The following is an 18459-nucleotide window of genomic DNA, read 5'->3' as shown; positions in this document are numbered from 1 at the left end:
ACACCATCACTTCACCCCCGTTTATATAATACATCCATGCTTCACCCGCAGTTAGCCGACATACAAAACCGTAGCAAGGTTTTGAGAGAAGACAAAAGCGAATTTGAATCCAATATGATTTTAATCAGGATGTATGAAGGACAGGTTCCTGTGTGTAATATGGTCCCATAGTATCAGATATAAAGTTTTTCTCAATAGATCTTTTTTGTAAAATATAAAATTGCCAAGTAAACAAACATTACATTTGCTAACTAAAATAAAAAAAAAACTAAAGAATTAAACCTCTCAAGAGGCACACAGTCAGCTATTCAATTTCAGACTATACAAAGTCAGTCTATTGAGAACACAATTGATGGTTGTTCCAGATTTGCACTTATTTTAAACATTCATCATGAACAATAAGCCTACCAGAGTTAGCGATTGTTCACAAAGTAGCCTACACAAATATCATGCAGCATTTTCAATAAAATCCATACAGAAAGGTTATATAAAAATGATCATATCTAAAAACTGTCAATTGAATTGTGTGTTTAATACTTGTTTCTGTGCCCCTGTTGACGGGGATGGTAGGGGATCTTCTAGATCATAGAAAAGTTCAGCCACTGCGAAGGAGAAAAAGCACACAGTCTCATCACACTTCTGTCAGTATCGACCTCCATTGCACACAATAATACTCGACAAGCACCCATTAATTTCCACTGAATAATTCACTGACTGACCTGCTGGAAGTCCAGCTCTATGGAGCCACTGTTGTGTGCGTCAATCTTCTTGAAGACCTCTGTAGCGTACAGAGAGATTCATCAATTATTTATTATCTGGGCACATTTTGCCGGACACATGCTACACTGAATTTGGTGCAAAACACAACAGCAGAGCATTTGCAGTTTCCATTTCAGCTGAATGCTCACATTGAGGGAGGGTGTTTTTGGCAGATGTTTTTCTCACATAGTTCTAATGCTGGAGTGGAGTCAGACTTGAAATGTAAACACTCAGCCAGTAAAGATGCTCTCTGTTCAGGCCGACCGGGGAAACATCACACTCAGCTCGTCCAAACACACTAGCTTTGAAATCCAGTTTAAAACAAGTATAAACAAAATCCACTCACTGAACATCATCTCCAGACGCATGAGACAGGCCACAAAGTTGTCAAAGTCGATGGTCATGTCTGGCTCGGAGTAGCGAGCCACCAGGAGCTGATAGATGCAGTTGTTCAGGGTGAAACCTGCGATGGAAGAAAAGAGATAGTTTGAGGTTGTGCAGCAAACCTGGGCTCAGATAGATAGATAGATAGATAGATAGATAGATAGATAGATAGATAGATAGATAGATAGATAGATAGATAGATAGATATGTATGTATGTAACTTTATTTATGTATGTATATAACTTTATTTAATGCTTAAATGATTTCATTCATTTTTAAATAATATACTGTAGCTAACTGTGAGTTAAACGTGAGAGCCAGCGGAATATTCCGGGCTGGTCCCGGACAGGGTCTGGCAGGCCTGCTGGGGAGGTGGTCTGCGGCACACTTCCTGATAAGCGTCTGTTGCTAATCAGTGCGAGTTACAGTAACTCTGAACAACAGTAGCTTAACCATAGATGAGTGTTTGTCATGGTTACTGTTGCTATGCATTCCTAATTTGGTCCTGCGTGGACGATCAGGAAGCGGGTGGTAAAAAGCAGCGGTGTGTGAGGAGAGCACTGGAAACACACACCTGCTTCCTTCAGGGCCATACGCATCTCTGGGGTGCTCATGGTGCCCGAGTTGTCCATGTCATTCTTCTTATAGATGCCCTGTAGCAAAATAATTCACACACCATATTGTATTGCTCAATGGAACAGGTACAGTAACGTTAGCAGTTATATTTGATCAATCATCACACTGTATTATTTGATCAGTTTATCTACTATGACAGTTTTTCATCAACAAAGAAGAAAGAAGAAACAGGAACAGAGTGGTCTAATAGTTGGGAACGTGTGATTGGCTGGGTGTTTATTTTCTTGCCTGAGATTGGCAAGCTCAAATTTCCCTGGCTCTGATCACAAGGATATCATCTGGATCTAATAGTAGAGTTCGATCCCCACTATGCTATGCTCACTAGTGTTCAAATGGCACACTATGCATGACTAGGCCAAACTTGTAGTCAATCAGTGTACATACTGATGAAATGTTATCTCACCAGATACTTCTGCACCTTCTTCCAAAGAGTCGCAAACTCCCCAAGACCAAGTTTTCCATTCCCACTGTCCTTTTGTCAAGTTAAGGCTGATTCAGGACTGTAATCATAGAATTGCTGTCAGTGTTATTGTGAAATCATACAGTACATCAACATGGTCTCATGGGACAGTCAGCCAAACGGCACCCCCCAGGTGGACAACCAAACATACTGTAGGTCTAGGTTTCTTAACTAAGCCTTTTTCAGTCTAGTCACATGATTTGGATAGATAGATAGATAGATAGATAGATAGATAGATAGATAGATAGATAGATAGATAGATAGATGGTGTTTCGGTAATTTCAACTATAACTTATGACACTGGGCACATACTGTAATACAAAATAAAACTGTCTAATTGAGAGATCATGGGGTTTTCACTGAAGGATACGTCCATGAGATTCACCATGATACGGCAGGTATCCGAGCTGAAGCCATCCGTTTTAATGTCAGTTCCTGAAAACAAACAACACAGAATATTGGTCCTATTAAATAAACTTTCAGGTGGCTCCAAATACTGTAACTTTGACTTTGTTAGTTAGTTTTCTCTCTTACTGTCTTACTGCTGTAACACAACAATTTCCTCTTGGGGCTCAATAAAGTACCCATCTACCTGTAAATCAATTTACTTACGTTTGGAGACAATCTTGTTTAAAATAGTTTTCAGCTCAGATGCAGAGATCTCCATGTCCTGTGAGAAAAATAATGAATTACACAGACCAAATAATTCTGTACTAATATTTTATTATTTCAGTTCCATAGCGGACATTCACAGCAAGCTTGATAACTAAGAACAAAGCATTTAAAGAGGAAGAAGACTGAACTAAACTACTTTAACACGGTGCATTCCTTTATGAAGCAGAGTATCACATAGCTTAAAGGAGAATGCTTGTTTTTGACAACCTGGACCTTATTTACGGCATATTATAAGACGTTTGACTGTTTGCGCTTGCGCGCTGTGCGCATGCGTGCTGGAGCAAGTGGGGAAGCTATTTCGTTTTTAAAGACGTTTCTAAAGATCATATTACAGAGGCATGTGAAAAACCACAACAAGCCCTCGCTCTATGTAAGCACAACTAGCGATTCATAAAGACAGATTGATGAAAACAACCGTTTCGCGGCAGAAAATAGATTTTTTAGAAGCTGCATTCTCAGTGCCCCGTCCGCCGCCATTACATGGATATACTTGGCTCACGCTGGATTTTACGTTTCTTCTACAGGCCTCCGAATTACACCAAAGTTATCTCGGTGAGTGAAACGTCTTATAATATGCCGTAAATAAGGTCCAGGTTGTCAAAAACGAGCATTCTCCCTTAAGGATGTGAAAGTATCTGAAACTTACTTTTCCCGCCAGCTTTGTAAACAACCCTCTAAATCCAGCATCCACCTCCTCATCAGACACCACTTCCTGGAGAAACACCCAAAGACATGACGTCAATTCATACACCTGATCAGATGTTATCACAGTGTACTGTATTTGCATGCACAGTTTAAGTGATGTACAGTTACCCGGACTTGAAGACTAGATTGGGCCTAAGCTTAGAGTTTTGCACGTCTTTCATTTTTAGAGACCAGAGTTCAATCAAGTTAGTCTCATGAGTTTCTGCTGATGTTTGATTACGATGAGTAGCAGACTACTTACATCATCTAATTCTGCGTCCACTGGGTCATCACACGGTCTGCAGAACAAAGAAGAGTTGGTGTAGAGTTGATTTTTCATCATATCATGTACAAAAATTCCCCAAATTGTACAATGATTAAGTAGAATCAGTTCAATGCATTGACATAGGTGGAATTCACAACACGCGCCACACACACACACACACACACACACACACACACACACACACACACACACACACACACACACACACACACACACACTACACCCAAATTGAGCCAATTCTTTCCAAGCAGATAACATACAGCACTTGTAACACTTAGACTTGTGTATGTGTGATCGAATACAAATGTAGAAAAGTAGTAGAGGCGTATTCAATTACACGGTCTCCGTCTGCTTCTCGGAGAAGACGCGGATGCAGAAGTCGCCGTTCTGGTGAGGCTCGAAGGTGGAAGGGACAATCAGGTACTCCCCCGGGGGCATCTTGAAGCGCGTGCTCACCTCACGCAGGTTGATGAACGTCTCTGACCGCGCCTTCTGACCGTGAGTCAGGAAGTAGTTCTTATCCAGGTGAACCTCTCTCTGACCATGGAACTGATGGAACAATGAACCAATAGGTCATGTAGTTGTGACTGAAGAGTACTCTACACATTCTTCAATATAGTCTGGTCTGCAGTGTACTCTGAACTACAGTATACTCTGAACTACAGTATAATCTGAACTACAGTATAGTCTGAACTACAGTATAATCTGAATTATACAGTATTTTCCGAGTATAGTTTGAACTACAATACAGTCTCAACTGCAGTATAATCTGAACTACAGTATAATCTGAACTACAGTATAGTCTGAACTACAGTATAATCTGAACTACAGAATAATCTGAACTACAGTAGTCTGAACTATATTATAATCTGAATTGCAGTATAGTCTGAACTACAGTTTAATCTGAACTACAGAATAATCTGAACTACAGTAGTCTGAACTATAGAATAATCTGAATTGCAGTATAGTCTGAACTACAGTATAATCTGAACTACAGTATAATCTGAACTACAGAATAATCTGAACTACAGTAGTCTGAACTATATTATAATCTGAATTGCAGTATAGTCTGAACTACAGTTTAATCTGAACTACAGAATAATCTGAACTACAGTAGTCTGAACTATAGAATAATCTGAATTACAGTATAATCTGAACTACAGTATAGTCTGAACTACAGTATAATCTGAACTGCAGTATAGTCTGAACTACAATATAATCTGAACTACTGTATAATATGAACTACAGTATAATCTGAACTGCAGTATAGTCTGAACTACAATATAATCTGAACTACAGAATAGTCTAAACTAGAGTAGTCTGAACTACAGTATAATCTGAACTACAGTAGTCTGAACTACAGTACAATCTGAACTACAGTATAGTCTGAACTAAAGTACACTCTTCATAGTTCATTTGTTGTACAGTTTTTAGTTCAGTGGTGGTTGAGAAGTGAGTCTACTCTGAGAAAACGTACTGTACATAAATATTACATATTTGTCCGGGTGTGTGTATTTGATAGCCACTTCTGAAGTGAATGTTTAGTTAACCTTTGACCTGATCCCTTTGACTCCCACAGCTGTGTAGCTGTAAATGCATGACTCAGAACACCTATAAGACCGTGGACCACAGACAAGGAGATGTTCCATTGATTGGGGGGTGTGGTGTGCACTAGATCTGTCAGGTCTCTCCCACTGACTTAGAGAGAACAGAAGGGGATGGGTCATGTGATTGTGACAGGATCAATACAACATATAACCATGTATTCCCTAGTTCATTCCTCACCTGTGGTGGAACCTGAAGGAAAAAAACAAACAAAAAATATTTCAGATATTTGGGGGTGACCATGAACATTAAAGTCATACAGACTTGAGGGTAGCTCTAAGGGTGCGTGTCCACCAACGAGCTGTATTTTAGAGCTGGTGCTGTTTTCTTGTTGTTTACAATGGGTAATGAGCTCTAGCGCGCTATAGAGATGAGAGCTGGCTTCCTATCGCCTTTTAGCGCTATAGCACCATGAGCTCTAGGCTTTTTTTGCAGTTGAAAAAAGTTATACTTTTTGGCCTAAAACGCGGTAAACAGCTGTTCTGACGACGACAACGGTTGTTTTTTTTCAAGACTGCAGAGACAGCAAACGTTAGCACTAGACAACATTAGCCAGCTACCGTATATTAGCTAGTTAATCTGCAGTCTGCAAAAACACAACACTTGTTGCTAATGTAGGTGTAAAACATCGGTAGCCTAGACAGCTCTCCAGCTCTAGTGAGCTCTAAGCAGCTGTAAGCTTGGCTCTGGTACAGTACAGCTCACCGGTGGACACACACCCTAATACGGTTTCCTGAAACATAGCCTCACCTCGTAGATGGCGAAGCCGATGGTGTGCATGTCCTCTCCGACTTTTCTTAGGCGGCGCCGGTTCTTCTGGATCAGACCAACCACGAAGCTGCAGCCCACCTCGTCATCGTCCGGGTCGTCATCCTCCTCGTCCAGCTTGATCACAAACTGGGGGTTCATCCAGAAGGTGTCTGCGGTAGTAATGTGAATGATAGGTCAATAATAATAGATAATAATAGATCAATAATAATACCCAATCAAAACTTTGGTTCGATTGGTTTGGTTTGACACAAGAACCCCTTCATTCCACTGTGTAGTGAATACCAACTAATTTAGTTCCAAAAAACCCAATCCTATTATTTGCAATACGTTGTGGTGTAACAGAACATAAAGTGAGTGGCCTATCAGCTAAAACGGTACTGTAAAAGTATTTATTGCAGAATGTTCTTTTCCAAGCTTAAAGGAACGGGCCATTTTGGGGGGAAATTTGCCATCTTCTTCAAGAAAATAGTTAAGAGTATGTATCTGCTTCGAAAATTATGTCTCATTGTCTCAACATGTAAATACCAATGTTTTAGAGTTGTGGGAAAGTGTATTTCATCACGTTTGAGGGAGCTAGGCTAACTGGTATAAACCACTTCCAGTGATGGCGGCTAAGCTATGCTAACTGGTATAAACCACTTCCAGTGATGGCTGCTAAGCTAGGCTAACTGGTATAAACCACTTCCAGTGATGTCTGCTAAGCTAGGCTAACTGGTATAAACCACTTCCAGTGATGGCTGCTAAGCTAGGCTAACTGGTATAAACCACTTCCAGTGATGGCTGCTAAGCTAGGCTAACAACTCTAACGGGTCTCAATGCTGACTACTGACACAGAGAAGAGAAGGGTATGTATCTACTCATGTGACTCTGGGGAAGATGGCAAATAAGAATACAAATTTCATAATAATCATAATCATAATAAACACAAGAAAATCTGATCCTATACCAGCACTCTTGGCATGTCTCGACCCTGATGACATAAACAGTCAGTTCAGCCACAACTGCAGAGGCCGCATGCACATATCAACCAAATGAAAGGGAGCAGGCACACGCTTAAGTAACTCAAAGTAATCTTATTTCTATTAGGTCAGTAACTGTAATCTGGTTACTGAAAATTCAAATGTAATCCCTTACATTCCAAGTTACTGGAAAAAGTAATCTGTTACTTTGTAATCAGTTACTCTCAACACTGGTCACAAGTACTCACAAGGATTGTTCCTGCAGCCGCCCGCGGTGGAGCCCTTCCTCCAACTGCCATCGTAGTTACACACGCTCCAGTGCTTCACCGAGTCGTCTGTGATGGTGTCCGGGGTCAGGGTGCAAATCTCCAGACGGGAGTAGTGCCTCAGGAACTCAGTGAACGCCATCCTACGTGGGTAAAACCAGTCAGACTGCTCGGTCAGTACAGAACAATCAATCAGCACTAGTCCTTGATTATCATCACCTACAAAGCATTTATTGTTGTGTTTTGGAAGTTGTGGAGTGGTGTTTGTTTGACTTGCCCCACTACGTAATACCCAGAATGAAAGGATCATACCAGAACTCGCCGTCCTCGGCCTTGACGTTTTCACGCTCCGAGTCATCGACATAGTTCCACTCTGAAGAACTGAGGAGAACAAACTCATTAGAAGTTGACCAACACAAAGTGGTGCAAAATTGCTGTTCCTCTATATCATGGGTTCCCAAACTCCATAAATGTGGGCCTCCCCTCTGAAAACAGTGACACACCCGCGCCCCCCCAACCCCCCAACCTTGTCCATTATGCAAGGCAGCGTTAGCTAGCCCATAACGTTACACAGCTAAGTTAGCTCGGTGGCACCTGCTGCTAGTTAACGTTATGAAGTTTTCACACAATACATTCATGCCTGCGGGGGGAGGCTCTCTCTGCACTATCCACAAATTTAGTATACATCTCTCCCATTATTTATTTTGATCTTCTGACCTTTAAAATCATGTTTCATTCATAAAAACCATAGACATGTCAAAAATAAAAAACATGTTTTTCCTTCTTTTTTTTCTCTATTTTTTTTTAAAGCTTTATAAGTTTAGGGAATGCCTGCTCTACATCAATCAATCTAGTTTTATTATGATAATTTTTGGCCAGTTCAGTTTAAAGTTTTAAATCCTTGTATGTTCGATAATGAATAATTAAATTACACAACAAAAATGTAATTAAATGTTTGCAATGCTTTATATTGGTAGTGGTAATCGGTGTTTGCCTATTGCAACTACTGTTACTTAATAAGTTAGATAAGTGACTTTATCAAATATTGATCAACCTTTATCTGATTATTGTATGGCGTACCCGTCACTCCAGGCTCCAGTCCACTCCACCTGTCCCCACGGGTTCCTCATCCTGACCAGCTTCTCTCTACGACCACGGTAGTTCACCTGAACACAAACATCTCTATATGACCACGGTAGTTCACCTGAACACAAACATCTCTATATGACCACGGTAGTTCACCTGAACACAAACATCTCTATATGACCACGGTAGTTCACCTGAACACAAACATCTCTATATGACCACGGTAGTTCACCTGAACACAAACATCTCTATATGACCATGGTAGTTCACCTGAACACAAACATCTCTATATGACCACGGTAGTTCACCTGAACACAAACATCTCTATATGACCATGGTAGTTCACCTGAACACAAACATCTCTATATGACCACGGTAGTTCACCTGAACACAAACATCTCTATATGACCATGGTAGTTCACCTGAACACAAACATCTCTATATGACCACGGTAGTTCACCTGAACACAAACATCTCTATATGACCATGGTAGTTCACCTGAACACAAACATCTCTATATGACCATGGTAGTTCACCTGAACACAAACATCTCTATATGACCATGGTAGTTCACCTGAACACAAACATCTCTATATGACCACGGTAGTTCACCTGAACACAAACATCTCTTTAAAGGAGTAGTAAAAGGAAAAATCATGCTTAGCCCTGTTTTAAGGTTACTTATGATCATATACAATGGTTCAGATCAAAAAGTTGACAAAACTAGCACTTTTGAGAAAGTTGATAATTGCTCTACCACCGTTTATGTTATACAATGGATGTGGGTGGGCACCTTGAAACTGTGAGTGTAATGTAGGGTGAGCAACAGGAAATTTGAACACTTGATAAACACATTTTATACATGGACAGACATTGGATCAGCAATATGTAGCATGTGGTTTTAGGTTGGTAGGTACAGTAGGTAGTACTCTATTGATCCCTGGGGGGAAATGATGGAAATGATTTCATGTAATGTCTCACCTCAACCGCTCCAGTGAGGGAGTAGGCGTGTCCCTTCACCAGCTTCTGACGGGTGACGGCTTCAGTTTCAGCAGCACTGGTAATCTGCACCGCAAAAATTCACAATAGTGATTCACTGATCTCTTTGTTTGTTATGATTCACTACCGATCGGAGGGGGGGTACTCAAGAAAGCGGGTTTAGTGAGTTTTTCTAACCCTGAGATTGAATTGAACTAAATTGAATCTCAGGGTTAGCAAACTCAGTTTTCATTACACCTGCTTTCTGGAATCCCACTGTTCATTTGTTAAATGATTCACTGATCTGTTGATTTGATTCACTGATCCACCCCAACACAAACTGTAACCAAACCTCATTGAATTGGTAAGAAAATCAATTTACACTTTAAAAAAAAGTCTTTAAGCTTTTCATGTTTACAGTATATAGAGCAAAGCTGAGTTGTTTATGCAAACAGAAAATATAGGATACCAGTTGACTGGGCATCCGCTGCACATATCCAACCAAGACATCCGTGCTCTGCCCATCTCTCCCCTTGTTCCTTTAATGTCTTGTTACATAACACACACGTGCTGGACAGCAGGTCTCTAGTGTGGAGGTGAGGGCCTGTGTTGGTGTTGGACAGCAGCTCTCTAGTGTGGAGGTGAGGGCCTGTGTTGGTGTTGGACAGCAGGTCTCTAGTGTGGAGGTGAGGACCTGTGTTGGTGCTGGACAGCAGGTCTCTAGTGTCGAGGATAGTGAGGACCTGTGTTGGTGTTGGACAGCAGGTCTCTAGTATGGAGGTGAAGGCCTGTGTTGGTGTTGGACAGCAGCTCTCTAGTGTGGAGGATAGTTAAGGCCTGTGTTGGTGCTGGACAGCAGGTCTTTAGTGTGGAGGTGAGGGCCTGTGTTGGTGTTGGACAGCAGGTCTCTAGTGTGGAGGTGAGGGCCTGTTTTGGTGTTGGACAGCAGGTCTCTAGTGTGGAGGTGAAGGCCTGTGTTGGTGCTGGACAGCAGGTCTCTAGTGTGGAGGACGGAGAGGGCCTTACGTCGATGGAGCAGCCTAGTAGCGCTCCAGACTCCAGGGCTTTCTTGATGATCTGGAACATGTTGGAGGGGGCCGTCCTCAGATCGTAGTTCTCTGCGATGCCCCCGGTGAAGTCCTCGAAGCCCTCCGTGGTGGAGCCCCCAGACAGAGCCTCGTAGCAGCCGTTCACTCTGCAGACACACACAGCCAACAGGGATCAGGAGGGTGGACCGAACACGATGCGGCAGAACACGTTGAAACGGAATTTAAATTGAAATAAAATATGCTTGAGTTTAACAGAATCCAACTGAACTGAATTGAGCTGAACAAAGCTGAATCTACTAATCTACCAAAGATACTGATTTAAAACGTTTTCACCTTTTCCATCTTAAACAAACTGGTGACATTTTATAATAATGACCGGTTTTGAGGCATTTATAAACTATTTGTTAATAGTGAACTAATAATGAACTATTAGTATCATTATCATTATCATTATCATTATCATTATCATTATCATTGTTGAACAAATCATTCACAAGTAACGATAATGTGTCATAAACCATCTACAGATGTTGTGAATGTTAAACTAGTATAATTACAAATTATATATTAAGCTTTTATAATGTAGATACATTATTTGTTAATGACTTTATTAGTTCGTTATTAACAAATAGTTTATGAATGCCTTATAACGAACGATTATTATAAAGTGTTACCAACAAACATTTTCCTTCTCAAGTACTGTATAAACAGACAGTAGTCTGTCAAGCTTCATGCGAGTGAACTGGGAAAAGAGGGTTCTTAGTGTAGACGTTTCTGAACACGTACTCCTGTGTTAAACATTGATTATAATACACATTAACTTGGCGTAGGCCTTCTCCACCAATCACAGGGTCTCAGTCTACTTACTTGGCGTAGGCCTTCTCCACCAATCACAGGGTCTCAGTCTACTTACTTGGCGTAGGCCTTCTCCACCAATCACAGGGTCTCAGTCTACTTACTTGGCATAGGCCTTCTCCACCAATTACAGGGTCTCAGTCTACTTACTTGGCGTAGGCCTTCTCTACCAATCACAGGGTCTCAGTCTACTTACTTGGCATAGGCCTTCTCCACCAATTACAGGGTCTCAGTGTACTTACTTGGCGTAGGCCTTCTCCACCAATCACAGGGTCTCAGTCTACTTACTTGCCGTAGGTCTTCTCCACCAATCACAGGGTCTCAGTCTACTTACTTGGCGTAGGTCTTCTCCACCAATCACAGGGTCTCAGTCTACTTACTTGGCGTAGGCCTTCTCCACCAATCACAGGGTCTCAGTCTACTTACTTGGCGTAGGCCTTCTCCAGCAGGGCGCTCCAGAACTCTGTCCCCTCAGCTGAGTGGACGAACAGCAGCTCTCCATCTTTCACTGGCAGCCTGTCATCGATGACCACGTCCACCCACTCGCCAAACTGCCAGAACTGCACAACCGGGGGGACATACTGTAAACTAGCCGCAAGAAAAACATTCAGGCACCGTAATTAAACAAACTGTTCAGTTCAGTGAATGTTCATTTGTCGAAACGCCCCCAAAAGGCTATCGCTGTGCAAGTATCTTCTAGTGTGTTCTGTCCTCACATCATTTTGTTATGCTGAGACCTACGTTATTCTGATTCCCCTTAAAGATACACCGAAAGAGAAGTTGGAGAACATCTTGCTTCCGTACTTTGACGTATTTCCGCCTGAAACGGGCTGCAAGGGCGGGACATACGTTTAGATGAATTTCATTGGAACGTTATGGAGCGGGCGGGATATTCAACACTTGAGGCTGCAGAGTAGTTGACATTTTGATTGACAGGGTGGATGTCGTGAGATTATTGGCCTAAAATCTAAGGTACCTGGTGTCGTAATTGCACGTGATCTACCGTTTTCCAGGAAGTAAGAAATTATACACTTTGATATAAGATTACAACAAAAGTAGAATTTTGTAATTTTTTTGGCATACATCCGTTGAATAGGTGAACACTATGACCAATTATGTGAACCAAAATGGGACAGAATGCTTTTTTCATTTCTGTGCGACTTTAAAAGTATCGGTTAAGTATAGGTGATCAAGCGATTAATTATCGCTTAAGTATAGGTGATCAACATCAACAACCATACTGTTCAAAGAGAAAGATATCTGTTGGTTTGACTGCAACACATTACATACAATTATCTAAAAAGACACATTTTCTTGTCAAATCTAGATCAGGAAAACTATTGAATGTTTCTGACTTGGGGATGGGGTACACACCTGGAAGTGGAAAATGCCAGCGTAACTGTCTCCAAAGCCCTGCCCACTGGGCACCACTCTGGCCATGACGTCCTCATTGAGGGTCAGAGAGGCGATGGCAGCCAAAAGCCAACAGTCACCTGTTCAGTGGGGGGGTGGAGACAGGATTTACATGAGTATTTGTGTACTCGTTATGAAAAAAGAACAATCAACCAACCCACACACACACACACACTAGCAATCATTCACTACCTTCGTATCTATTCCGTGTGGATCCTTGCCAAGTCAAACAGTTTGGTTTCACGATAGGCCCCGCCCACCAGGTATTTATGGGAGGAGACTAGTTTTTGAGATCCAGACCAAATTCTGCAGTGAGCCCTGGCATCCAGCCAATTTCATGTAAATGTTATGACTTTCTATGAGACACCAGGGAACATATATAATATTAGTAAAATCATGCTTCTGAAATGTGTAAAAGAGTGTGTGTGTGTGTGTGTGTGTGTGTGTGTGTGTGTGTGTGTGTGTGTGTGTGTGTGTGTGTGTGTGTGTGTGTGTGTGTGTGGGTGGAAGGGAGGGGGCCTATGAAGAGTATTTGCAACTGTAAAACATGCCAGAACTGTTAGAACTGCTGACACTTCCTCCCATAAGACATTCTTTCAACTTAACAAGGTTGGATGATTCCCAGGGGAGTTGTCCTCTTAGAGTTGTCCTCTTACAAAAACTAAACTAGCAACACATCTGTGATTGTATGAAGGACCATTCCAAGTTCAGCAGCCTCCTACCTACAGTCTCGGACCAGTGGTAGGATCCTCTTGCAGAACAAGGCAGACCTGGCAATGTTTTTTTCTACTGTGGTAGCATTGAAAAAATAGAAACTAGAATTCCTCTATGGTTTACTGAGTCATCAGCCTGTCTAAAACAAAGAAACAAAGTAAAACAGATTTCCCTGAATTCTTGAGTGTGTGTGTGTGTGTGTGTGTGTGTGTGTGTGTGTGTGTGTGTGTGTGTGTGTGTGTGTGTGTGTGTGTGTGTGTGTGTGTGTGTGTGGAACTATAGGCTACACAGGGCAGCTGGGCGGCAGCGGAGAATAAATAAATTATAAAAATCCTTCGACATAACTTTTAGTGTTCCCTCCCCTGCCCTTCACTCGGTCTGGCAGTCTCTGAGAGCAGGCGGTGCGCTTTAAACCAGGGATATAAACAATGGGCAAGCCCCTTCCTGTAATTTGCGGGTGGGATCAAATTTCAGCTGCATTTTTGCACGACCAAACAGAACTTGGCCTTGCTTCTTAATTATCCCTCGGAGTGCCCCGACTGAACACATACCAGAGGAGGCATATTCCGCTATTCAGGTGGTTTCTATTACGCGTTTGGCGTGATCAGTTAAAAAAACAGCGCGGAGGCCGGAGAAGACGGGCCTAAGCAGGACAGTGATCTAGCCATGAAAGTAGGGACTGGAACTCCAGCCTGGAGCTTTGCCTTTGCGACAAGAATTACCAATAAAAACAACCCTGTTGTGATCAGGAGCAAGACCAATCTTACCGAGAGCTCCTTGACAGATATCTGTTCTGGTGGCACCTCCAACGATGAACTCAGGACTTGAGCACAACTCCTGGAAAACGTTATTTCACATTTACCTCTGCATTAACACACCCCTTTCATACTTGGGCATAATTGTATGTTTATTGAATAGTGATGTACGGTATTTGAACCCAAACTTTACAACTTTGCCTTCATAAAAACCATCATATTGCTGAAAGACCAAATTATGTTGTGCTTGCTTCAAACATAAGCTATCACCAGTAAATCACTACAGTTAAGGCATTGGCTTAATTGCGCCCCCCTGTGGAGAGCATCACTCCAGCCAGCCCACAGTAGCCAAGCCAGCATGACAGTTTGACGCAGATGAAAGCATAAACCTGAACTAAATAACCTCAATTAACTAAATAACTAATTACTTAAACAACAATAGATGATTTGGAAATAACTGCATATATCTTAATCAGGAAACTGTATACGCGTATTTGTTATAAAACTTATAGGCCTACAGTCACGCCCCTCTCAACTTTGGGATCTCGTTGGTAGCTAAACTCAGCGAAAGTTGGTGCCAACCATAAAAGCATCGGTAATTATATGGACTTATTTGTTTAACTTTTTCTATCCATTTCTTCTGATCTAGCCTGGCCTACCCGATGATGCGTAATGCGCAATCATGATCTCCACCACCCCAAAAGACAAACAAATAATATTAAGAAATAAATTATATAACTTAGAGGCTGAATTAAAAGTATCTTACCCCAGGTCTTTTCCATTCAACTCCTCTTGTTTTAGACGAGCTAGGTCCGAGTTCTTTAAATCCCAAAGATTGGGGTGCGGCAGGAAAAGTTGGATCTGAAAATAGTCCACCTTGACACTGCGCTCTGAGCGCCTCAAAGTCCTGGTTGAGATATTTCACCGCGTTGGCATTGGTGCCAAACCCCGCTGCCAAAGCCCGCTTCTTGGCTAGGGTTGACGCCACTCCGGACATTTTCGGTGAAATGCTGTTAAACGCTTTCACCCAAAAATGTACAGATGTTGAAGCGGCGTGGAAACTTTTGTGGCGTGATTCTCCGCCCCACACAGGCGTGGCCTCTACAAGTTAATGCGTGTTTTCAACATCTCTGTCTAGCAACAGGAAGAACATGTCCTTAAAAAGATCTAATTACTACACTCTTGTTCATTACACAGTGGTAGATTAGGGGAACATTATATTATTATTATTATTATTTTTCAGTGGTAGAATTACCAATATAATATAACAGACATCCAATCTGTTTTTCATGGAGAGTAGGATATAATTATAATAATTTCACATTTCTACAGGTAATACATAATAAAACTGTAAAAAAAACATAAAGAGAATGAATTATTTGGATTTTACACAGGATCTTCACAGTTTGTCCCTTTAATATAGTTCAGAGATGCAAACCGATAATAATAATAATAATAACTATAAAAAGTACATTTCCTGGAGAAAATGTGAGGTGGGCTAGCTGCTGCAGCTGTATGTAACAGCTACTGCTAGTACTACTATGGACCGGGCAATCTCCATGCACCCACCGGCGAAGACTGCGTCTCTAGCCCACTCAGGGGCTGAATTGTGGGGTCCGTGGAGTGGACAGTGGCATGGTGGCAAGACTCCGCCCCCTCAGGTCAGAGCTGGTCGAGTGTACCCCTCTCTGGGCCACCTACCTGACTCCACCAGTGAAGACCATGTGTCTCTAGCCCACTCAGGGGCTGAGTTGTGGGGCCCGTGGCGTGGATAGTGGTGTGCTGGTTAGGCTCCGCCCCCTTGGGTCACAGCTAGTTGGGGACAGTACAGTGACCTCCGGGCAATTTCCATGCATCCACCATTGAAGACTGTGTGTCTCTAGCCCACTCGGGCTGAAAAGTGGGTTCTGTGGCGTGAATAGTGGCGAGGCTCCGCCCCTTTTGGTCATAACCAGTCAGGGACGGTGTACTCCTCTCCGGGCTACCCACCGGCCCCCACCAGTGAAGATCATAGCTGTGTTCGAAACCGTTCCCTATTCCCCATATAGTGCACTATATAGGGCGTCGCCATTTTTTTGTAGTGTTCGAATTCTCAACAGTTCATTTCATTCACTATATAGTCCACTACAAAATACCCACAATTTACATTGATTTCTAGTGAACATACGATGTACCCTACAATTTCTCCCGTATACCACAATGCAACGCTGTCATGTTTTATAGAAGGAGAAGACGTGAAGAAGAAGACGGCAGCTACCGGTGGCTGCAGTTAGCTAACATTAAGATGATTCCTCTAGCTGTTTTGCTGCTAATGCGAGTTTGAGTTTGCCTCCGTTTATGCCCGAGAAACAGAAGTTGAACCAACATCATCAAAATAATTACAGGAATCGTTGTAATGTTAGCTAACTGCTTTAGCCACCGATAGCTAACATTAATGTTATGGAAGCTGCTGTCATGAGCTATCTGGCTATCACGGTCTTGCAACTTTAAAAGAGACTTGCAAAGAGACCGCCACCACCACAGAAGAAGACTACCTTGGAAAAATAAATTCACTCGGACAAAACGCGTCTAAATAAGTTATTTAATGGTAGCGCCAAGGCTCCAAAACCCAACATTTGTTTAAATAGACCCTTTTGCTTAGGTAAGTGAAGTTTCATGTTTATCTGACACTTGTAAATATAAGCGCCTCTCCTAAATAGGCCGACACCGATTTATTTCGACGGCGAAGTGAATGGAGGGTGAAAGGACTTTAGTCTGGCATGAGCGAGCATGCGACTACAGGACTGAAAAGGGCTAACTTGTGTCCTGATCTCAAGCTATTATAAGCCCAAAACGGCGGGGTCATCTGAGAATTTCACGAAGTAAATGTGCATCAACTGTTTAAGCAGCTGAGTTTGACACAGCTGTAGCCGATCGGCTATTGCTAGTTTTGCGTCCGATGTCCAATTCATATATCAGCCAAACACAACTAGTTGCATATAGCTTGAACCTTTCCACTTGCCAGCTTGTGCTTCTCATTATTATCTTTGGGGGAGTTACTTGTGCACTGGAGGGATTCTTTATTGAGAAATAGACATTATATTGTATTCAGACACAACATAGGCTGGTACTGCCAAGGATCACAGCCAACTTACGCACCCTCCCTTCTCGCGACGGAGGGTTATCAGCCGGGCTGGAGTTCCGTCTCTCATTGCTGACCAGCAGCTGCCAACTTGGGCTAATGCTAGTTAGCTAGCTACATCATAAATTCGTCAAACTTAATAATTACCACACATATAATTAAAAAATACCGATAGCTAGTTCAATCATGATGTAACTAAGATATCTGCTAAAAAATATATTTTTTCCATCAACAGATTTAACTACAATGTCCGCAAACCATTAAGCTAGGTTGCCAAATTACTGTCGCCTCAACGCCCACCATAATTTGTTGATAAATTATTGACCGTTTTATGTGCTCGGTTTGTTTACGTGATCCATGAATATCCGACGCAATGACGTTCTGTGTAGTGTCCGAAATCGTTCCCTATGTAGTTCACTATATGGGGAACACTATATAGGGAATAGGGAGTGAGTGAACAAGGGAATGATTTCGAACACAGCTCATGTGTCTCTATTCCACTTTGGCTGAGTTCTGTGCTACCACATTAGTTATAAAAGGGTGCCTGTACCTTTAAGAGAGGCTGCACATGCACACAAATTCAAAAAAAGCAACAGCTGCCACAACTCTAATCCCAACTTAACGACACTCTGATCCTAGACATGGTCCGCTTCAGACAGCTCTATCGCGAAAACTATAAATGTTACAGCTTATATATTGACACCATAGGAATCCTGAGAACTTGCAGAACATTTCTATGTATAATATGTCCGTATAGCTTAAACACTGTAGGCATGGCGACAAGTTAGATAAAGGGTAAAAATGCAAAATTAGCAGCTCAAAGGTTAGAGTGCGGCATCATACGTTTCAATGGGGAGCGCAGTTGCCGAACAAATTGTCATACCGTGAAAACTATAAGTCACACAGCTTAGATACTTAGATACATTGTACGAATCAGCACAGTTGTGTGAATGCTTTGATGTATAGTATGTGTGTGAGCTTTCAAAACTGTAGGAGTGCCAGC

General features: G+C 42.0%; 1 protein-coding gene across 1 annotated transcript; it reads right to left on the bottom strand.

Annotated features, from left to right (window-relative positions):
• Positions 1 to 233: 233 nt before the first annotated feature.
• Positions 234 to 15332, bottom strand: capn2b (calpain 2, (m/II) large subunit b; the record flags this gene model as incomplete). The annotated part of the gene is made up of 21 exons (XM_084441263.1): positions 234 to 602; positions 720 to 778; positions 1106 to 1222; positions 1718 to 1796; positions 2183 to 2251; positions 2610 to 2674; positions 2852 to 2909; positions 3561 to 3626; positions 3861 to 3897; positions 4222 to 4433; positions 5670 to 5681; positions 6240 to 6409; positions 7468 to 7628; positions 7798 to 7866; positions 8566 to 8651; positions 9553 to 9636; positions 10576 to 10744; positions 11880 to 12013; positions 12828 to 12946; positions 14348 to 14417; positions 15102 to 15332. 21 exons carry the CDS (start codon positions 15330 to 15332, stop codon positions 579 to 581), a joined length of 2091 nt encoding a protein of 696 aa, XP_084297389.1. The 3' UTR covers positions 234 to 578.
• Between the last annotated feature and the right edge of the window lie 3127 nt (positions 15333 to 18459).

This window comes from Borostomias antarcticus, assembly GCF_949987555.1.
Source record: "Borostomias antarcticus genome assembly, chromosome: 7".
Classification (NCBI taxonomy): Eukaryota; Metazoa; Chordata; class Actinopteri; order Stomiiformes; family Stomiidae; genus Borostomias; species Borostomias antarcticus.
The sequence above is the reverse complement of the archived record's forward strand: the minus strand, read 5'-3'. Positions and strand labels throughout refer to the sequence as shown.